Raw genomic sequence first — 18,482 nt, 5'->3', positions numbered from 1 at the left:
AAAATGAGGGTTAGCAGGAAAATGTAGCATCCCTGGAACTCTCACTAAGTTCCTTTCCATGCACCAGTCTACATCCCTGTTAGTCTCTGCCAGTGTCATCATTATAGCCTTTGTCTTCCTTGGGAAAAATAATGAATTAAACTCATGAAATGCTGATATCATCTTTCCTTCAATCTCTTGTCTCTTTTCCTAAGGCTCTTCTACCCACTCAAAAAGAGCTTGAGCACTCAAAATACAGATAACGTGTGAAGCTCAGGTTCTGTTACCACACTGTGCAAGGAACTGAGGGATTGATAGATATAATACAAAGGCAAGTCAGGAAGACTGTGGTCTCTGAAAGGGAGTGATTAAGTCATTTGCAAGTGCTTTGTTGCCTTGGCTTTATCATATTTGAAGGATGTCATGTAGATGCAAAGCTAAGGCGTCCAGTTAATAAATCAATACAAATAAATGAAGAGGGAAAAGATTCTCTTCTAGTATGTGGTGGTTTGAATATGCCTGGCCCAGGGAGTGGAAGGATTAGAAGTTATGGCTCTGTTGGAAGAAGTAAGTCACTGTGTGATGGGCTTTGAGAGCTTCCCCCTTTGTCTTTGGAACAAGATTTAGAACTCTTGGCTCCTCCAGCACCGTGTTTTCCTGGACAGTGCTTCCTGCTATGATGATAATGGACTGAACCTGTGAGCCTGTTAGCCAGCCCCAATTATGTGTTGTTCTTTTTAAGAGTTGCCTTGGTCATAGTGTCTCTTCACAGCAATGAAAATGGTAACCAAACCACAGTATTAACTGATGCCTTATGATTGATCCAATAAAACATTACAAGGTGTCTCTGTAGGCTTAGTACCAAATGATTGGAGAAATATAAACACAGACAGGATGTACCCTCTTCTTAGAACATTATCGAAAAGATTCAGTTGGTTTGACCTTAAATTAATGATTCTCTCATTCTATTTGGATGCCTGAGGGCAGATGATAGAAATAAATATAGCTGGTACCTCCTGGTAGGAACTTGTCAGAAGGAGGCACGATTATGTCCCAGAAGCTTCTGCTGAGTGTTTCCATAATTCTCCTCATGGACATAGGTAAGGCATGGACAGAGAGGAGAATATTAGGGTGTAGTAGGAAGAGATTAGTGTACTTCAATAGGGTTCTGCTATGAAATTATTTAAGATGAATTTTCCTTCTCTTCACAGGAGAAAGAGTGGTGACAATTCGCTGTACAGTATATTTGGTTTGCATTTATTGGAAAAAATCATACTACCGCAAGAGAAGGAATTCTTGAACCTTTTACACACTGTCTCTTTCCATATCTCACTCACTACTTCGGGTGTTCTTTCTATAGCTTTGATTTGTAGATGACTGGGGAATTCTTGAAGGGAATCGTTGATGTCATTAATAATATCAGTGGGGATGGGGTATGAGTGCCAAATTTATTCTCATTGAGTGTGTATAATATTGACTTTCAAAGTAGTTATTTTACATAGATCTAACCTTTAAAATCTCCCTTTCCCTTAGTTATTAAAATTTGTAATCTATGTTCTCACCATGATGGGTTCAAATGCCGCACTGGCATGAGATCATGCTGGAAGTTTGACGTATTGCCAGAAAACAGGACTTGTACCACAGAAAACTATTATTATACTGATCGTTACACAGGTAAGCAAGTCTTTGAGAGATACACACAAAAATGTTTCCAATAATACCCACAAATTTTGGAATTAAGGTGCAGAGGGAAACTTGGATCCCAAGGGTTCTGAAGTCACAGACTAAGGCATGGCTCTGGTGGAAAACAGGTTTTTTGGATGACTATAGCTAGAGATATATAGATGAGATGCAGCCACAGCCCTGGGCACATAATGTACTTCAGAAAAATATATGAGGTTCTAGAGGGAGGCATGTTGATAACATTTGTTTTTCTTCTTTTTAGGGTTAAACCTTTTTCGTTATGCAAAACTTTCATGTAGACCCTGTGCACCTGGAATGTATCAAATGTTCCATGACCTCATGAGAGAAACATTTTGCTGTACAGACAAGAACTACTGTAATGATGGCACTGCTAACTCAGATATCTCATCATTACTTATAGAGGATAAGAGGGAACAGAAAGAGTTGAATGACGACTAACATAATGAGGATTTAAACACCAAATGCCCCTGTGTTCTTGACATTTATGAAACCCAGGCCCCATACTTCCCTCTGTGTTAGTAAATATTCCAATGCAAAATCAGTCTTTTGCATTTCCACATTTTAATTAATATTAAAGAGAAAATCCACAGGTTACACAAACCTCAATTCTTTCTTCTGGTGAATGTTCCAGTTTTGTCTCTCTGATGCCTCCTAGTTTACTTCATTTACCCTTATATTCTGATGTTCAACTGTGCTAAAAACACCATTGCAAAAATGGGCATTTTCTGATGGATCTTCATACAGAGGATCAAGGAAAACAGACTACAAAGAAACAGGGCCAAGGAATCATATTTCCAGAGGAATGACTGACAGAGGATAAAAGAGGTAGTAGAGGGAGGGTTTGTATTACTCAGAGCTGGAAAGACAATGAGAAATTAGAAGGCTTTCTGAAACTTAAATGCAAGGAATAGTCTGTATATTTGTTAAAATCATAATACCTACCATCATTTTGGGGAAGTCATCTGGCTATAGCTATTCCTGTCCACTCATCCCTTAGCCATGGTATTTCTATTCACTTTACTATGTTCTCAAAATAAAAGACAATTATGTCAAGATGAAAAATTAGCTGAGGACTAGTCACTTATTCTTATTTGAAGAGGCATGTGTATGATGTTAGTCTTCAGGATGCTTGAATATAATATTGCATTTAGTGAATCAATGATGAGATGTATGTTTTAACTATCAACATAGCTTTGTAACAGAAAATGTAATGATAGAAAAAGAAGTTTAGAAATCTCCTGTAACTTGAAAACATAATTAACCATTTACACTATATTTATCAGCCACTCTTTCTATATTTCCTTTGTTAGCATGTGAACTCTCCCACGTTTTAGAGTCTGAATACCTGACTATATTTTAACCATGTAATCACATACACAAAATCAATATTATCTCCAATATAGCAGTAGTATTCCTCTTGAGTTTAATCATTATGGTTTCTTATTAATATCTGCCAATAATATTTAGAAAAATAAAATATTTATATCTCAAAGGTATTTTCAAAACACTTAATGTATAATTAAGACAGTATTTGTCCAACTATAATAATATTAATAATAAAATAGAAATTAGAATTTAACTTCATGTCACATGGGAAATATTAAAGATTCCTTCGTTGGGATTTGAATAATTATTTCATATGGACAGAATGGAGATACCAACAGTAAGTTCCCAAGATTAAACAATTCCTAGGGAAATTAAATGTGTATACTCATTGTACAAATAATGATCCAAGGAAAATAAAAATGATGCTGAAACAGAAACTAAAGGAAAACTTTAAACTAGAGAAGAAATACAAAGTAGATAGTGATGGAGGTAACTGACAGCAGTAAGAGAAAGAAAGAGACCCCTGAGTGAAACAGAGAAGTAATGAGCAGGCAAGTTTGAAGTGAAGATCATTACCCTTTTAGATAATAGCCTTAGACAAAATAAAGATAAATCCACAAATGTCCATAATGCAGTTTATTGGGTTCGCTGACTGAAGCATAGTTGTAAATGCTATCGAGACCAGTGGATTCCAATGATTTTGTTCATAAAGATGTGCATTTCTAATGCCCATGACAAAAGTAATTTTACCTAAATTTGAGAGAGAGAGAGAGAGAGAGAGAGAGAGAGAGAGAGAGAGAGAGAGAGAGAATAAATTTTAGGTGTGTTACCAGCATTGATGGCATTATCTGGACCATAAATCACTGAAGAACACTAATGTCATCACTTATTTATAAGATGGTGAGAAAATAAATCTTATTGAGAAACCAAGTAGGATTATTCAATTCACCAATAAAAAGATATAGACTAAAAAACTGGATATGTAGAGAGAACCCAGCATTTTGCTGCATACATGAAACACACCTCAGTGACAAACACAGATACCACCTAAGAGCAAACGGCTGGGAAAATTGGTTCCAAGCAAATGGTCCCAAGGAACAAGCTGGAGTAGCCATTATAATACTGAATAAAATCAACTTTCAACCAAAACTTATCAAAAATATAAGGAAGGACACTTCATACTCGCCAAAGGAAAAATCTACCAAGATAAACTCTCAATTCAGAACATCTATGCTCCAAATGAAAGGGCACTGACATTCAAGAAAGAAGCTTTACTAAAACTCAAAGCATACATTGCACCACACAGTAATAGTAGGAAACTTCAACCCACCACTCTTATCAATGGACTGATCATGGAAACAGAAGTAAACAGAGACACAGAGGAATTAACAGAAGTTATGAACCAAAAGGATTTAACAAACATCTATAGAACATTTTATCCTAAAATAAAAAGAATATACCTTCTTCTCATTACCTCATAGTACCTTCTCAAAAACTCACCATATATTAGCTCACAATGCAGACCTCAATAGATACAAGAAGACTGAAATATGCCCATGCATTCTATCAAATCACCATGGACTGAGGCTGGTCTTCAATAACAATAATAAAACAACAACAAAGAAAAACAACTAGAAAACCCACATGCAAATGAAAGCTGAACAATGCACTACTCAATGATATTTTGGTCAAATAAGAAATAAAGAAAGAAATTAAAGACTTTTTAGAATGTAATGAAAATGAAGGCACAATATACTCAAACACAGGGGACACAATGAAAGCAGTGCTAATAGGATAACACACAGCTCTGAGTGCCTCCCCACTAGCAGCTTGACAGCATAACTAAAAGCTCTAGAACAAAAAGAAGCAAATACAACCCAGAGGAGTTGATGGCAGGAAATAATCAAACTCAGGGCTGAAATAAACCAAGTAGAAAAAAGGAACTAAACAAAGAATCAACAAAAAAAGGAGCAGGTTCTTTGAGAAAAACAAGAATATAGATAGAGTTTTATCCAGAATAACTAGAGGGCACCGAGAGAGCATACAAATTAACAAAATCAGAAATGAAAGGGGAAATATAACAAAAGAATTTGAGGAAATTCAAAAAATCATCAGATCCTACAACAAAAAACTATATTCAACAAAACTGGAAAATCTAGAAGAAATGAACAATTTTCTAGAGAAATAACGGTTGTCAAAGTTAAATCAGGATCAGATAAACCATCTAAACAGCCCCATAACTGCTAAAGAAATAGAGGCACATATTAAAAGTCTCCAACCCAAAAATACCCCAGGACCAGATGGGTTTAGTGGAGAATTCTATCAGACCTTCATAGAAGGCCTAATACCAATTCTGTCCAAACAATTCCACAAAATAGAAACAGAAGGAACACTAACAAATTCCTTCTATGAAGCTTCAATTATGCTTAAAAATAAACCTTACAAAGACCCAAAAAAGAAAGAGAATTTCAGACCAATTTCCATTATGAATATTGATGCAAAAATAATCAATAAAATTCTCAAAAACCAAATTCAAGAACACATCAAAATGATCATTCATCATGATCAAGTAGGCTTCATCTCACAAATGCAGGGATGGCTCAATATATGGAAATCCATCAACATATCCACTATATAAACAAACTCAAAGAAAAAAACCACACGATCATCTCATTAGATGTTGAGAAAGCATTTGACAAAATTCAATAACCTTTCATGTTAAAAGTCTTGGAAAGATTAAGAATTCAAGGCCGAGACCTAAACATAGCAAACTAGTAGCAAGTACCAAACTAAATGAAGAAAAACTTGACAATGTCATTAAAATCAGTGATTAGACAAGGCTGACCACTCTCACCCTACTTAGTAAATATATTACTTGAAGTCCTAGTCAGGGCAAATGGACAACAAAAGGAGGTCAAAGGTATGCAAATTGGAAAGGAAGAAGTCAAAATATCAGTATTTGCAGATGACAAGATAGTATACTTATGTGACCCAAAAGTTCTACTAGAGAAATACTAAGCCTGATAAACAAATTCAGCAAAGTGGTTAGAAATAAAATTAACTTAACCAAATCAGTAGCCTTCCTCAACTCAAAGGATAAACAGGCTGAGAAAGAAATTATGAATATGACACCCTTCACAATAATCACAAAAAAAAACATAAAATACCTTGGTGTGACTCTAACCATGCAAGTGAAAGATCGATATGACATGAACTTCAAGTCTCTGAAGACAGGAATTGAAGAAAATCTCAGAAGATTGAAAGATCTCCCATGCTCGTGGATTTGCAGGATTAATACTCTAAAAATGGCCATCTTGTCAAAAGCAATCTACAGATTCAATGAAATCATTATCAAACTTCCAACTCAATCTTCATAGAGTGAGAAAAGACAATTTGCAAATTCATATGGAATAACAAAAAACCCGGGATAGCAAAAACTATCCTCAACAATAAAAAAATTTCTGGGGAAAATCATCCCTGTCTTCTAGTTTTTTACAGAAGAATAATGATTAAAAACTGTATAGTATTAGTAGAGAGACAGGCAGGTAGATCCATGGAATAGAATTGAAGACCCAGAAATGAACCCACACACCTATGATCACTTGATCTTTGACAAAGGAGATAAAATCACACCATGTAAAAAAAGATAGCACTTGAAATAAATGATGATGGTTCAACTGGAGGTCAGCATGTAGAAGAATGCACAATTGACCCATTCTCATTGGACTATACAAAGCCCAATTCCAAGTGGATCAAGGACCTCCATATAAAACCAGATACACTCAAACTAATAGAAGAAAAAGTGGGAATAGCATTGAACACATGGGCACTGGGGAAAATTTCCAGAAGAGAACACCGATGGCTTGTGCTCTAAATTGAAGAATCAACAAATGCAATGAAATTGCAAAGCTTTTGTAAGGCAAAAGACCCTGTCATTAGGACAAAATGACAACCAACAGATTGGGGAAAAAAAATCTTTACAAATCCTACATCCCATAGTATAGACATCTATCAAATATATACAAGGAATTTAAAAAGGTAGACTCCATAGAATCAAATAACACTATTAAAAGTGGGATACAGAGCTAAATAAAGAATTCTCAGCTGGGGAATATCGAATGGCTGAGAAGTACCTAAGGAAATGTTCAACATCCTTAGTCATCAGGGAAAGGCAAATCAAAACAACTCTGAGATTCCACCTCACATCAGATAGAATGGCTAAGATGAAAAACTCAAGTGACAACAGATGCTGGCAAGGATGTGGAGAAAGAGGAACACTCCTCCAATGTTGTTGAGATTGCAAGCTGCAAATTAGTCTAGAGGTTCCTCAGAAAATTGTACATAGTACGACCTGAGGAACCAGCTACACGATTCCTGGTCAAATACTCAGAAATGCTCCAAAAAGAAAGAAATGCTCCAAAGAGGAAAACTCATAGCTCTGAGTGCCTGCAGAAAGAAACAGGAGAGAGCATATATCTGTAGTTTGACAGCACACCCAAAAGCTCTAGAACAAAAAAAAGCAAATACACCTAGGAGAAGTCGAAGGCAGGAAATAATCAAACTCAGAGCAGAAATCAACCAAGTAGAAACAAAAAGGACTGTACAAAGAATCAACAGAACCAAAAGTTGGTTCTTTGAGAAAATCAACAAGATAGATAAACCCTTACCCAGACTAACGAGAGGACACAGAGAGTGTGTCCAAATTAACAAAATCAGAAATGAAAAGGGAGACATAACTACAGAATCAGAGGAAATTCAAAAAATCATCAGATCTTACTATAAAAGCCTATATTCAACAAAACATGAAAATCTGCAGGAAATGGACAATTTCCTAGACAGATACCAGGTACCAAAGTTAAATCAGGAACTGATAAACCATTTAACCAACCCCATAACTCCTAAGGAAATAGAGGCAGTCATTAAAGGTCTCCCAACCAAAAAGAACCCAGGTCCAGATGGGTTCAGTGCAGAATTCTATCAGACCTTCATAGAAGACCTCATACCAATATTACCCAAACTATTCCACAAAACTGATACAGATGGAGCACTACCGAATTCCTTCTATGAAGCAACAATTATTCTTATACCTAAACCACACAAAGACCCAACAAAGAAAGAGAACTTCAGACCAATTTCCCTTATGAATATCAACGCAAAATATACTCGATAAAATTCTTGCAAAGAGAATCCAAGAGCCATCAAAATAATCATCCATTATGATCAAGAAGGCTTCATCCCAGGGATGAAGGGATGGCTTAATATATGGAAAACCATCAATGTAATGCACTATATAAAGAAACTGAAAGATAAAAACCACATGATGAGATCATTAGATGCTGAGAAAGCATTTGAAAAAATTCAACACCTCTTCATGATAAAACTCCTGGAAAGAACAGGAATTCAAGGCCCATACCTAAACATAGTAAAAGCCATATGAAACAAACCAGTAATTAATATTAAACTAAATGGAGAGAAACCTGAAGCAACCCCACTAAAATCAGGGACTAGACAAAGGTGCCCACTCACTCCCTACTTATTCAGTAGAGTTCTCAAAGATCTAGCCAGAGCAATCAGACAAGAATAGGAGATCAAAGAGATACAAATTGTAAAGGAGGAAGTGAAAATATCACTATTTGCAGATAATATGATGGTATACTTAAGTGATCCCAAAAGTACCACCAGAGAACTGCTAAATCTCATAAATACCTTCAGCAAAGTGGCTGGGTATAAAATTAACTCAAATAAATCAGTAGCCTTCCTCTACACAAAAGAGAAACAAGCCAAGGAAGAAATTAGGGAAACAACACCCTTCATAATAGTTCCAAGTAATATAAAATACCTCAATGTGACTTTAACCAAGCAAGTGAAAGATCTGTATGATAAGAACTTCAAGCCTCTGAAGAAAAACATTGAAGAAGATCTCAGAAGATGGAAAGATCTCCCATGCTCATGGATTGGCAGGATTAATATAGTAAACATGGCCACTTTATCAAAAGCAATCTACAGATTCAATCCAATCATCATCAAAATACCAATCCGATTCTTCAGAGAGTTAGACAGAAAAAATTGCAAATTCATCTGGAATAACAAAAAACCCAGGATAGCTAAAACTGTCCTCAACAATAAAAGGACTTCCGGGGGAATCACTATCCCTGAACTCAAGCAGTATTACAGAGCAACAATGATAAAAACTGTATGGTATTGGTACAGAGACAGGCAAATAGACCAATGAAATAGAATTGAAGACCCAGGAATGAATCAACACACCTAGGGTCACTTGATTTTTGACAAAGGAGATGAAACCATCCAATGGAAAAGAGATAGCATTTTCAGCAAATGGTGCTGGTTCAACTGGAGGTCAGCATGTAGAAGAATTCAGATTGATCCATTCTTATCACCCTGTAAAAAGCTTAAGTTCAAGTGGATCAAGGACCTCCACATCAAACCAGATACACTCAAACAAATAGAAGAAAAAGTGGGGAAGAGTCTCGAACACACGGGAACTGGAGAAAATTTCCTGAACAAAACACCAATGGCTTATGCTCTAAGATCAAGAATCTACAAATGGGATCTCACAAAACTGCAAAGCTTTTGTAAGGCAAAGAACACTGTTGTTTGACAAAACGGCAACCAACAGATTGGGAAAAGATCTTTACCAATCCTACAACTGAGAGAGGGCTCATATCCAAAATATACGAAGAACTCAAGAAGTTAAACCGCAGGAAGACAAATAACCCTATTAAAAATGAGGTTCAGTGCCTGAGGATCCAGCTATCCCTCTCTTGGGCATATACCCAAAAGATGCCCCAACATATAAAAAAGACACGCGTGCTCCACTATGTTTCGCAGCCTTATTTATAATACCCAGAAGCTGGAAAGAACCCAGATGCCCTTCAACAGAGGAATGGATACAGAAAATGTGGTACATCTACACAATGGAATATTACTCAGCTATCAAAAACAACGACTTTATGAAATTCGAGGCAAATGGTTGGAACTGGAAAATATCATCCTGAGTGAGCTAACCCAATCACAGAAAGACATACATGGTATGCACTCATTGATAAGTGGCTATTAGCCCAAATGCTTGAATTACCCTAGATGCCTAGAACAAATGAAACTCAAGACGGATGATCAAAATGTGAATGCTTTTACTCCTTCTTTAAAAGGGGAACAAGAATACCCTTGGCAGGGAAAGGAGGCAAAGATTAAAACAGAGATGAAGGGACACCCATTCAGAGCCTGCCCCACATGTGGCCCATATACATACAGCCACCCAATTAGACAAGATGGATAAAGCAAAGAAGTGCAGACCGACAGGAGCTGGATGTAGATCGCTCCTGAGAGACACAGCCAGAATACAGCAAATACAGAGGCGAATGCCAGCAGCAAACCACTGAACTGAGAATAGGACCCCCGTTGAAGGAATCAGAGAAAGAACTGGAAGAGCTTGAAGGGGCTTGAGACCCCATATGTACAACAATGCCAAGCAACCAGAGCTTCCAGGGACTAAGCCACTACCTAAAGACTATACATGGACTGACCCTGGACTCTGACCTCATAGGTAGCAATGAATATCCTAGTAAGAGCACGAGTGGAAGGGGAAGCCCTGGGTCCTGCTAAGACTGAACCCCCAGTGAACTAGACTGTTGGGGGGAGGGCGGCAATGGGGGGAGGGTGGGGAGGGGAACACCCATAACGAAGGGGGGGGGGGAGGGGGATGTTTGCCCAGAAACCGGGAAAGGGAATAACACTCGAAATGTATATAAGAAATATTCAAGTTAATAAAAAAAAATGAGGTTCAGAGCTAAACAATGAATTCAGAGTTGAGGAATATGGAATAGCTGAGAAGCACCTAAAGAAATGTTCAACATTTTTAGTCATAAGGGAAATGCAAATCAAAACAACCCTGAGATTCCACCTCACGCCAGTCAGAATGGTTAAGATCAAAAACTCTAGTGACAGCAGATTCCATCGAGGATGTGGAGAAAGAGTAACACTCCTCCATTGTCTGTGGGATTGCAGACTGGTCTGACCATTCTGGAAATAAGTCTGTAGTTTCCTCACAAAATTTTACATTGCACTACCTGAGGACCCAGCTATACCTCCCTTGGGCATATACCCAAAAGATACTCCAATATAAAACAGAGACACATGCTCCACTATGTTCATAGCAGCCTTATTTATTAATAGCCAGAAGCTGGAAAGAACCCAGATGCCCTTCAACAGAGGAATGGATACAGAAAATGTGGTACATCCACAAAATGGAATATTACTCAGCTATCAAAAACAATGACTTTATGAACTTCATAAGTAAATGGATGGAACCAGAAAAGGTCATCCTGAGTGAGGTAACCCAATCACAGAAAAACACACACGATATGCACTCATTGATAAGTGGATATTAGCCCAAATGCTCAAATTACCCAAGATGCACAGAACACGTGAAACTCAAGAAGGATGATCAACCCAAAAGCTCCACCAGAGAACTACTAAAGCTGATAAACAACTTCAGCAAAGTGGCTGGGTATAAAATTAACTCAAATAAATCAGTAGCCTTCCTCTACACAAAAGAGAAACAAGCCGAGAAAGAAATTAGGGAAACGACACCCTTCATAATAGACCCAAATAATATAAAGTACCTCGGTGTGACCTTAACCAAGCAAGTAAAAGATTTGTACAACAAGAACTTCAAGACTCTGAAGAAAGAAATTGAAGAAGATCTCAGAAGATGGAAAGATCTCCCATGCTCATGGATTGGCAGGATTAATATAGTAAAAATGGCCATTTTACCAAAAGCGATCTACAGATTCAATGCAATCCCCATCAAAAATACCAATCCAATTCTTCAAAGAGTTAGACAGAACAATTTGCAAATTCATCTGGAATAACAAAAACCCAGGATAGCTAAAACTATCCTCAACAATAAAAAAGGACTTCAGGGGAATCACTATCCTGAACTCAAGCAGTATTACAGAGCAATAGTGATAAAAACTGCATGGTATTGGTACAGAGACAGACAGATAGACCAATGGAACAGAATTGAAGACCCAGAAATGAACCCACACACCTATGGGCACTTGATTTTTGACAAAGGAGCCAAATCCATCCAATGGAAAAAGATAGCATTTTTCAGCAAATGGTGCTGGTTCAACTGGAGGTCAACATGTAAGAAGAATGCAGATCGATCCATGCTTATCACCCTGTACAAAGCTTAAGTCCAAGTGGATCAAGGACCTCCACATCAAACCAGACACACTCAAACTAATAGAAGAAAAACTAGGGAAGCATCTGGAACACATGGGCACTAGAAAAATTTCCTGAACAAAACACCAATGGCTTATGCTCTAAGATCAAGAATCGACAAATGGGATCTCATAAAACTGCAAAGCTTCTGTAAGGCAAAGGACACTGTGGTTAGGACAAAACGGCCACCAACAGATTGGGAAAAGATCTTTACCAATCCTACAACAGATAGAGGCCTTATATCCAAAATATACAAAGAACTCAAAAAGTTAGACCAAGAGGGGGAGACAAATAACCTATTAAAAAATGGGGTTCAGAGCTAAACAAAAGAATTCACAGCTGAGGAATGCCGAATGGCTGAGAAACACCTAAAGAAATGTTCAACATCTTTAGTCATCAGGAAATGCAAATCAAAAAACAACCTGAGATTTCACCTCACACCAGTGAGAATGGCTATGATCAAAAACTCAGGTGACAGCAAATGCTGGCGAGGATGTGGAGAAAGAGGAACACTCCTCCATTGTTGGTGGGATTGCAGACTGGTGCAACCATTCTGGAAATCAGTCTGGAGGTTCCTCAGAAAATTGGACATTAAACTGCCTGAGGATCCAGCTATACCTCTCTTGGGCATATACCCAAAAGATGCCCCAACATATAAAAAAGACACGTGCTCCACTATGTTCATACCTTGTAGCCTTATTTATAATAGCCAGAAGCTGGAAAGAACCCAGATGCCCTTCAACAGAGGAATGGATACAGAAAATGTGGTACATCTACACAATGGAATATTACTCAGCTATCAAAACAACGACTTTATGAAATTCGTAGGCAAATGGTTGGAACTGGAAAATATCATCCTGAGTGAGCTAACCCAATCACAGAAAGACATACATGGTATGCACTCACTGATAAGTGGCTATTAGCCCAAATGCTTGAATTACCCTAGATGCCTAGAACAAATGAAACTCAAGGCGGATGATCAAAATGTGAATGCTTCACTCCTCCTTTAAAAGGGGAACAAGAATACCCTTGGCAGGGAATAGAGAGGCAAAGATTAAAACAGAGATGAAGGAACACCCATTCAGAGCCTGCCCCACATGTGGCCCATATATATACAGCCACCCAATTAGACAAGATGGATGAAGCAAAGAAGTGCAGAAGTGTAGATCGCTCCTGAGAGACACAGCCAGAATACAACAAATACAGAGGCGAATGCCAGCAGCAAACCACTGAACTGAGAATAGGACCCCGTTGAAGGAATCAGAGAAAAAAGAACTGGAAGAGCTTGAAGGGGCTGAGACCCCATATGTACAACAATGCCAAGCAACCAGAGCTTCCAGGGACTAAGCCACTACCTAAAGACTATACATGGACTGACCCTGGACTCTGACCTCATAGGTAGCAATGAATATCCTAGTAAGAGCACGAGTGGAAGGGAAAGCCCTTGGTCCTGCTAAGACTGAACCCCCAGTGAACTAGACTGTTGGGGGGAGGGCGGCAATGGGGGGAGGGTGGGGAGGGGAACACCCATAAGGAAGGGGAGGGGGAGGGGGATGTTTGCCCGGAAACCGGGAAAGGGAATAACACTCGAAATGTAGAAATGTATATAAGAAATATTCAAGTTAATAAAAAAAAAAAAAAAGAAGGATGATCAAAATGTGAGTGCTTCACTCCCTCTTTAAAAGGGGAACAGGAATACCCTTGGGTTGGAATGGGGAGAGAGAGTTTAGAACAGAGGCAGAAGGAACACCCATTCAGAGCCTGCCCCACATGTGGCCCATACATATACAGCCACCAAACTAGATAAGATGGATGAAGCAAAGAAGTGCAGGCTGACAGGCACTGGATGTAGATCTCTCCTGAGAGACACAGCCAGAATACAGCAAATACTTAGGTGAATGCCAGCAGCAAACCACTGAACTGAGAACGAGACCCCCATTGAAGGATTCAGAGAAAGGACTGAAAGAGCTTAAAGGGGCTTGAGACACCATATGAACAACAATGCCAACCAACCAGAGCTTCCAGGGCCTAAGCCACTACCTGAAGACTATTCATGGACTAACCCTGGGCTCCAACTGCATAGGTAGGAATGAATAGCCTACTAAGGGAACCAGTGGAAGGGGACGCCCTTGGTCCTGCCATGACTGAATCCCCAGTGAACGGGATTGTTGGGGGGAGAAAGGTAATGAGAGGAGGATGAGGAGAGGAACACCCATATAGAAGGGCAGAGGGATTAGGGGGATGTTGGCCTGGAAACCGGGAAAGGTAATAACAATTGAAATTTAAATAAGAAATGCCCAATTCAATAAAGATGGAAAAAAATAAAATAAAATAAAAAAAGAAATGCTCCAATAGATAACAAGGACACATGGACCACTATGTTCATAGCAGCCTTATTTATAATAACAAGAAACTGGAAAGAAGCCAGATGTCTTCCAACAGAGAAATGGATAAAGAAAATGTGGTGCATCTACACAATGGTGTACTAATCACCTACCAAAAACTATGACTTCAGGAAATTCCTAGGCAAATGGATGCAACTAGAAAATATCATCCTGAGTGATGTAACCCAATCACAAAAAAACACACAAAGTATGTACTCACTGATAAGTGCTTATTAGCCCAAAAGTTTAATTTACCCAAGATACAATCCACAGACCACATGAAGCTCAAGAAGGATGAACAAAGTACAGGTGTTTCAGTCTGTCTTAGACAAAGGAACACAAATGTTCATAAGAGGAGATATGGAGACAAAGTTTTGAACAGAGACTGAAGGAATGGCTATTCAGAGCCTGCCCCAACTATGGATCTAGCCCTTATAAATGCAACCACCAAACCCAGACAGTATTGCTGATACCAAGAAGTACATACTGACAGGAGCCTGATATAGCTGTCTCATGAGATGCTCTGCCAGAATATGACAAATACAGAGGTGAATAATTGCACCCAACCTTTGAACTTAGAATGGAGTCTTCATTGGAAGAGTTAGAGAAAGGATTGAAGAAGCTAAAGGGGTTTGCAACCCCATAAAATCAACTATACCAATCAACGCAAGCTTGCAGGCACTGAATCACCATCCAAAGAGTACACATGGACAGATCCATGAATCCAGCTGCATATGTAGGAGAGGATGACCTTTTTGGGCACCAATCTGAGGAGAAGCCCTTAGTTCTGCTGAGACTATACACCACAGTGTAGGGAAATATCGGGTCAGAGAGGCATCAAGGGGTGGGTGGAGGAACCTCCTCAAGATGAAGTGAGAGGGGAAATGGGATAGGGAGTTTATGGAGAAACCTGTAAAGGGGATAATACTTGAAGTGGAAATAAAAATGTCCAATAAAAATGAATAAAAATATTTGAGTGAGCATACACTAACAGCTTGTCAGCACACCTGAAAGCTGTAGAATAAAAAGAAATGAATTCACCCAAGAGGAGTAGATGACAGGAAATAATCAAACTCGGGGCTGAAATCAACCAAGTAGGAACAAAAAGAACTATACAAAGATTCAACAAAACCACAAGCTGGTTCTTTGAGAAAGTCAACAAGATAGAGAAACCTTTAGCCACATTAACCAGAGGACAGAGAGACAGTATCCAAATTAACAAAATCAGAAATGAAAACAGAGATAACAACAGAAACTGAGGAAACTCAAAAAATTATCAGATTCTTCTACAACAGCTTGTATTCAAAAAACTGGAAAATCCGGATGAAATGAACAATTTTTTAGACAGATACCAGGTACCAAAGTAAAATCAGGATCAGATAAACCATCTAAATAATCCCATCTCCCCCAAAAGAAATAGAAACAATCATTAAATTCTCCCAACCGAATAAAAACCAGTACCAGAGGGGTTTGGTACAGAATTATATCAGACCTCCAAAGAAGACCTAACACCAATACTCTTCAAACTATTCCCCAAAATATAACAGCAGAAACACTACCTAATTCATTTTTCTGAATCCACAATTGTGTTTATACTTAAACCACATCAAGACCCTACAATGTAAGAGAACTTCAGACCAGTTTCCCTGATGAATATCGATGCAAAAATACTCAATACAATTCTTGCAAACTTAATCCAAGAACACATCAAAATGATCATTCTCCATGACCAAGTAAGCTTCATTCCAGTGATGCAAGGATGGATCAATAGACGGAAATCCATCAACATATCTACTATATAAACAAACTCAAGGAAAAAAAACACATGATCATTTCATTAGATGATGAGAGAGCATTTGACAAAATTCAACATCCCTTCTTGTTAAAAAGTCTTGCAAAGATCAAGAATTCTAGTCCATGCCTAAAGATATTAAAAGGAATATACAGCAAACTCGTAGCCAACATCAAACTAAATGGAGAGTAACTTGAAACAACGCCAATAAAATTGTGGACTAGACAAGGCTGCTCTCTCTCTCTCTCTCTCTCTCTCTCTCTCTCTCTCTCTCTCTCTCTCTAGCTATTCAATATAGTACTTGAAATCCTAACCAGAGCAGTTAGACAACAAAAGGCGGTCAAAAGGATACAAATTGGAAAGGAAGAAATCAAAATAGCACTATTTTCAGGTGATGCAATAGTATACTTAAGTGACACCAAAAATTCCACCAGAAAACTCTTCCACCTAATAAACAACTTCAGCAAATTGTCTGTATATGGTATTAACTCAAACAAATCAGTAGCTTTCCTCCTCTTAAAGGATAAACAGGCTGAGAAAGAAATTAGGGAAATGACACACTTCACAATAGTCATAAATATTATAAAATATCTTGGTGGAATTCTTACCAAGCAAGTGAAAGATCTGTATGACAAGAACTTTAAGGTTCTGAAATAATAAATTGAAGATCTCAGAAGATGGAAAGATCTCCTATGCTCGTGGATAGTAAAAAATAGTAAAAATGGCCATCTTGCTGAAAGAAATCTACAGATTCAGTGCAGTCCCCATCAAAATTCCTACTCAAGTCTTCATAGAGTTAGAAAGAGCAATTTGGAAATTCATTTGAAAAAGCAAAAAAAAAAAATACTGGATATGGAAAACTATTCTCAACAAGAACAGTACTTCTGGGGTAATCACAATCCATGATCTCAAACTGTATTACTGAGCAAGCATGTTAAAAACTGCATAGTACTGGTACAGAGACAGCAGGTAGATCAGTGGAATAGAATTGAAAACCCAGAAATGAGCCACACAGGTATGGTCACTTCATTTATGTTAAAGGTGCTAAAAGTATACAATGGAAAAAAGACATTTTCAACAAATCATGCTGGTTCAACTGGAAGTCAGCATGTTGAAGAATGCAAATTGACCCGTTCTTATCTCCTTGTATAAACTTCAAGTCCAAGTGGTCCAAAGACTTCCACATAAAACCAGATACACTGAAACTAATAGAAGAGAAAGTGGGGGAAAGCCTCAAACACGTAAGCACAGAGGAAAATTTCCTGAACAGAACACCAAGGGTTTATGCTCTAAGATGAAGAACCAGCAAACGGAATCTCATAAAGTTGTAAAGCTTCTTTAAGGCAAAGGACACTGTCATTAGGACAAAACAGCAACCAACAGATTGGGAAAAGGTGTTTACCAATCCTACATCTGATAGAGGGCTAATATCTAATATATACAAAGAACTCAAGAAGTTAGACTTCAGAGAACCAAATAACCCTATGAAAAAATGGGGAACAGAGCGAAACAGAGACTTCTCTACTGAGGAATACCGAAAGGCTGAAGAGTACTTAAAGAAATGTTCAACATCCTTAGTCATCTGGGAAATGCAAATCAAAACAAACCTGAGTTCCACCTCACACCAGTCAAAGTGGCTAAGATGAAAAACTCATGTGACAGCAGACGCTGGTATGGATGTGGAGAAAGGAAACCTCCTACATTGTTGGTGTGATTACAAGCTGGTACAACCACTCTGGAAATCGGTCTGGAGGTTCCTCAGAAAATTGGACATAGTACTACACGTTGACCCAGCTATACCTAGACATAGGTATATATTTGGCTCCTAGACATAGAGCCAAAAGCTGCTCCAACCTATGACAAGTACACATGCTCCACTATGTCCATAGCAGCCTTATTTATAATAGGCAGAAGCAGGGATGAACCCAGATGTCCTTCAACTGCGGAATGGTAACAGAAAATATGATACAGTTACACAATGTAATACTACTCAGCTATTAAAATCAATGACTGCATGAAATTTTTAGTTAAATGGGTAAGTGGTATTAGCC

General features: G+C 38.2%; 1 protein-coding gene across 2 annotated transcripts; it reads left to right on the top strand.

The window, feature by feature from the left end:
• Window positions 1-1,027: 1,027 nt before the first annotated feature.
• On the top strand, window positions 1,028-2,121 carry LOC116907388 (prostate and testis expressed protein 2-like). 2 transcript variants are annotated; one of them, XM_032910341.1, is made up of 4 exons: window positions 1,028-1,079; window positions 1,191-1,214; window positions 1,513-1,653; window positions 1,925-2,121. In XM_032910341.1, exons 1-4 carry the CDS (start codon window positions 1,028-1,030, stop codon window positions 2,119-2,121), a joined length of 414 nt encoding a protein of 137 aa, XP_032766232.1. The 2 variants fall into 2 exon arrangements, with proteins under 2 accessions (XP_032766232.1, XP_032766233.1); XM_032910342.1 differs by lacking the exon at window positions 1,191-1,214.
• The last annotated feature ends 16,361 nt before the right edge of the window (window positions 2,122-18,482 follow it).

This window comes from Rattus rattus, chromosome 8 (assembly GCF_011064425.1).
Source record: "Rattus rattus isolate New Zealand chromosome 8, Rrattus_CSIRO_v1, whole genome shotgun sequence".
Classification (NCBI taxonomy): Eukaryota; Metazoa; Chordata; class Mammalia; order Rodentia; family Muridae; genus Rattus; species Rattus rattus.
This window is presented reverse-complemented; position numbering and strand designations above follow the sequence as displayed.

Excerpts from the sequence above, each read along its gene's own strand:
- LOC116907388 (XM_032910341.1), top strand. The coding sequence starts at position 1,028 with ATGTCCCAGAAGCTTCTGCTGAGTGTTTCCATAATTCTCCTCATGGAC. Across the intron at positions 1,215-1,512 it reads AAGAGTGGTGACAATTCGCT|TTATTAAAATTTGTAATCTA; the intron begins GTACAGTATATT and ends CCTTTCCCTTAG. Across the intron at positions 1,654-1,924 it reads TTATACTGATCGTTACACAG|GGTTAAACCTTTTTCGTTAT; the intron begins GTAAGCAAGTCT and ends TCTTCTTTTTAG.